General features: G+C 38.4%; 1 protein-coding gene across 1 annotated transcript; it reads right to left on the bottom strand.

Annotated features, from left to right (window-relative positions):
* Positions 1-295: 295 nt before the first annotated feature.
* On the bottom strand, positions 296-3591 carry LOC106578626 (gastrula zinc finger protein XlCGF17.1-like). Its single transcript, XM_045713463.1, has 2 exons — positions 3585-3591; positions 296-2024 (listed from the first exon to the last, which is right to left on the bottom strand). Exons 1-2 carry the CDS (start codon positions 3589-3591, stop codon positions 1144-1146), a joined length of 888 nt encoding a protein of 295 aa, XP_045569419.1. The 3' UTR covers positions 296-1143.
* Positions 3592-3898: the final 307 nt, after the last annotated feature.

Genomic DNA, 3898 nt, shown 5'->3' with positions numbered 1-3898 from the left:
GCAGGGCAACAATGTCAATATAATTGTTCCCAAAAATTGTCAGTTGGTTGCATAAATCATTGATTACTAAATGTTACATTAATTTGTAAATATGAAATATCAAACCAAATGTACACCCCTTTGTTAATATGTATTGGCAATAATTAACTTAATGGTGAGGCATGGAATAATAAAATGTATCTTTTGTCAGGCTGAATGTTTGAAATATGAGGTGATTTGAGTCATGCTTCTTCAGTAGTGGAATAAAGACAATTAGCACTTGAATGTTGTCAATAAATGCTGGAGTGATGTAGGATTGTTAATAAAATTGATTATAGACCAATTTATTATACTGTGTCCATGTGTATAGGCAGCAAGTACGTTGAAATGAAGTTGTTTTCAAGTCATTGACGAAATGACTTCACTTTCAACCGAAAGTCGGGCATAGTCTTCTTTTCAACAACATGTTGCTAGGTGGGATAGCCCCAACGTCAAAACACAGTTCTAACGTGTCCAAATCAATAACCGATATGCAGAAACAGTTTGGGATATATTGAAAACCTAAACATAAAATGTACTATATACATAAACATCTGCCACAATAATCATATTACTTGTATTTTTTTAAACAAGCACCTTATAAACTGCACAAGCACCAGAAACGCTGTTGTTTTGACAAGTAGCAATAAATCACTGATATCAATTAGGGGGAAATCAGGTTGCATGTGCTGTTGAAACTAACAACAACAAACACATGGAAATGGGAGATATATTTACCTCACTGGTTAGAGGACAACCTGCAGAAGACAGTCAGCTACATTTTGGAGTGATGCATTTTGATTCAAGTGGGTCAACAACATCGTAAGTGTAACAACTCTTTTTTGTCAGTCACTTTTTGTTAAATCTCATAAATAGTACTCTTTCAATTCAGAGCCTGGATTTTCCCCCTGAGGCTAATATCCATATCATGTTGAAATCAATAGAACAGGGGACAAACGTTTAGGGTTCTACATTGTGACATTAAAATACTCCTACTACAATGTTAAAACATTCTACATTGTGACATTAATTCATTGATATCATGAAACAACTCCATGTATTTTCTGATGTTTAGTCAGAGATCTTTTATCAGAGTATCTCTTTCCACATTGAGCACAGCAAGGATTATCTCGTGTGTGTTCTCTGGTGTATAGTTAGATAGCTAGATCTAGTAAAACTCTTCCCACATTGATCACAGCTAGGAGGTTTCTCTCCTGTGTGTGTTCTCTGGTGTGATACTAGGCTGGTTAGCCAAGCAAATCTTGCCCCACATTGACTACAGCTATATTGTTTCTCTCCTGTGTGTGTTCTCTGGTGTATAGTGAGATAGCTAGACGTAGAAAAACTCTTCCCACATTGAGTACAGCTATATGGTTTCTCTCCTGTATGAGTTCTCTGGTGTTTAGTGAGATCTCTAGATGTAGAAAAACTCTTCCCACATTGATTACAGCTATAAGGTTTCTCTCCTGTGTGTGTTCTCTGGTGTAATATCAGGCTGTCTGGCCGAGTAAAACTCTTCCCACATTGATTACAGCTATAAGGTTTCTCTCCAGTGTGTGTTTTCTGGTGTAATATCAGGCTGTCTGGCCGAGTAAAACTCTTCCCACATTGAGTACAGCTATATGGTTTCTCTCCTGTATGAGTTCTCTGGTGTATAGTTAGATAGCTAGATGTAGGAAAACTCTTCCCACATTGGTTACACCTATAAGGTTTCTCTCCAGTGTGTATTCTCTGGTGTGATCTCAGGGTTTGTAGCCGAGTAAAACTCTTCCCACATTGATCACAGCCAAAAGATTTCTGTCCTGTGTGAATTGTCAGGTGTATTTTAAGTTCTGATGAAGATTTGCAACTTTTCCCACAGTGAGAGCAGTGGTGAGATTTCTTCCCTGTGGGTCTCTGCTGGTGTTTCTTGAGGTGTTCTGATGTGGAGAGATTCTTCTCTGGCTCGTCAGCATCATGATGTTGTTGAGGTACCCCAGAGGATGCAAGATAGTCACGTCTCTCTCCTGTGTGAACAACAAAGTCAGACAGATGGTTAAAGGCCCACAACAGATATCCACAGTAAAAGGTGATGCTCAGAGCGTAGCCATGAAGTTGTACAACAATTGACATCTGTTAAATTATTTGACAATTGTCTTAATACAGTCAAGTGAGTAACAATAATCATATTTTGTCTTGTTTTCACATTAGTAGTAACATCGATGATTGTAGGCTAGAAATAAGTTATTTATGTTGTTGAAATTCTAAGCAGTGTGCCAGACGACTTTTGGTCCCCAATATAGGCCCCTTTCTGTGTTAGCTAAAATTGCGGAACGAGGGCGATGCACACACAATTTGGTTGCAGAAACTCCTTCCTGCTAATGAGGAAACCACTAGTTATGGATGTAGTATATCTGGTAATGAGGAAACCACTAGATATGGATGTAGTATATCTGGTAATGAGGAAACCACTAGTTATGGATGTAGTATATCTGGTCATGAGGAAACCACTAGTTATGGATGTAGTATATCTGGTCATGAGGAAACCACTAGTTATGGATGTAGTATATCTGGTCATGAGGAAACCACTAGTTATGGATGTAGTATATCTGGTAATGAGGAAACCACTAGTTATGGATGTAGTATATCTGGTAATGAGGAAACCGCTAGTTATGGATGTAGTATATCTGCATGGAGCAACAATGGTGAGCGAAGATTTTAGTTTTTCACAATGTATTCTGAATATTACAGTGCATTATCAGCGCAAGATCAGGAGTGCTACTCAAGGAATCTCACATTAAGTACTGTGTCGCTATTTACTGATTCACCACCGTGGGGGTAAACTCAGGAGAGTTCTCATAGGCTGACAGCAAAAATAGCCTCCATTTACAGGTTGATTATGTGGTGGATGAATCAGAATTAGTTGGCTAACATAATAATTAAGACGTTTTATTAGTATAATATGCTTATGTGAGATACTTGTCATTAGAAAGTGTCCTTTGGACTGTGGTGTCTTTCAGTTGCACATTTCCCTTACCTGGGGCTCAATCACTTGGGGCCCAGAGAGGGGAGAGGTCAGACTTGTTTTTTACATGTCTCTGTTGCTATGCAGAATATCAGCAAGAGCGGAGGACAGAATGAAACATTGTCTTCATGTGAATGTGTCTTCATGTGAATGTGTCTTTACCTATTCTTAAACCATGTGAAGGGATGGTGTGATTAATGGGGAACCAATTATTTGTCTCCACAATGTCTGTGCGCAGGTCACTCCCCTCAGTGAGCTTGTCCAGGAGTGGGGTCAAGATGGGGCTTTCTTGAGATGGGAGTATCTAGAGTTAACAATTGATATATGCCATTGGATGAAATTGTGTTTTTGTTCTATGAAGTACCAGGGATGAAATTAGAACCTCGTCAGTAGGGAGCAAACTGAACGATAATTTATAGCGACTGCTATCTGGCTGTAGATACTCCTCTCTAAAGTAAACAGTCTTTCTTTGTGAACCGTTCCTAACTATCTGTGGTTTGTCATGTCAAAAGGGGGTGGATCGTGCTATAAAGATCTCAGTAGCCATTGTGTTAACACTAACGGGTCATTAGAAATGGTGAATCGTTGAAAGTCAAAGATGCTTTTGCAAAAGTAACTTATGTATTAAAGATGTAGTTTAACTCAGACTGGTGTGTTTGTAACTCTCCTCATTTGGTAATGCAGAAATTAGCCACCACAATTATGAGTGTATTTCACACTACTTTTGGATTATAATTCTAAGGCTCGTTTGAATGTCCTGATTAATATGTTTGTGTTATTGTCGCAAATGAATTAGTGTTTAACAAATTGGCCCATAACTTCACCTAACAACAACATAGACCTACTGTAGGACCCATAACTTAACCTAACAATAAC

The sequence above is a fragment of the Salmo salar genome, chromosome ssa02 (assembly GCF_905237065.1).
Source record: "Salmo salar chromosome ssa02, Ssal_v3.1, whole genome shotgun sequence".
Lineage (NCBI taxonomy): Eukaryota > Metazoa > Chordata > Actinopteri > Salmoniformes > Salmonidae > Salmo > Salmo salar.
Note: the sequence above shows the minus strand (reverse complement) of the source record. Positions and strands in the feature narration are given on the sequence as shown.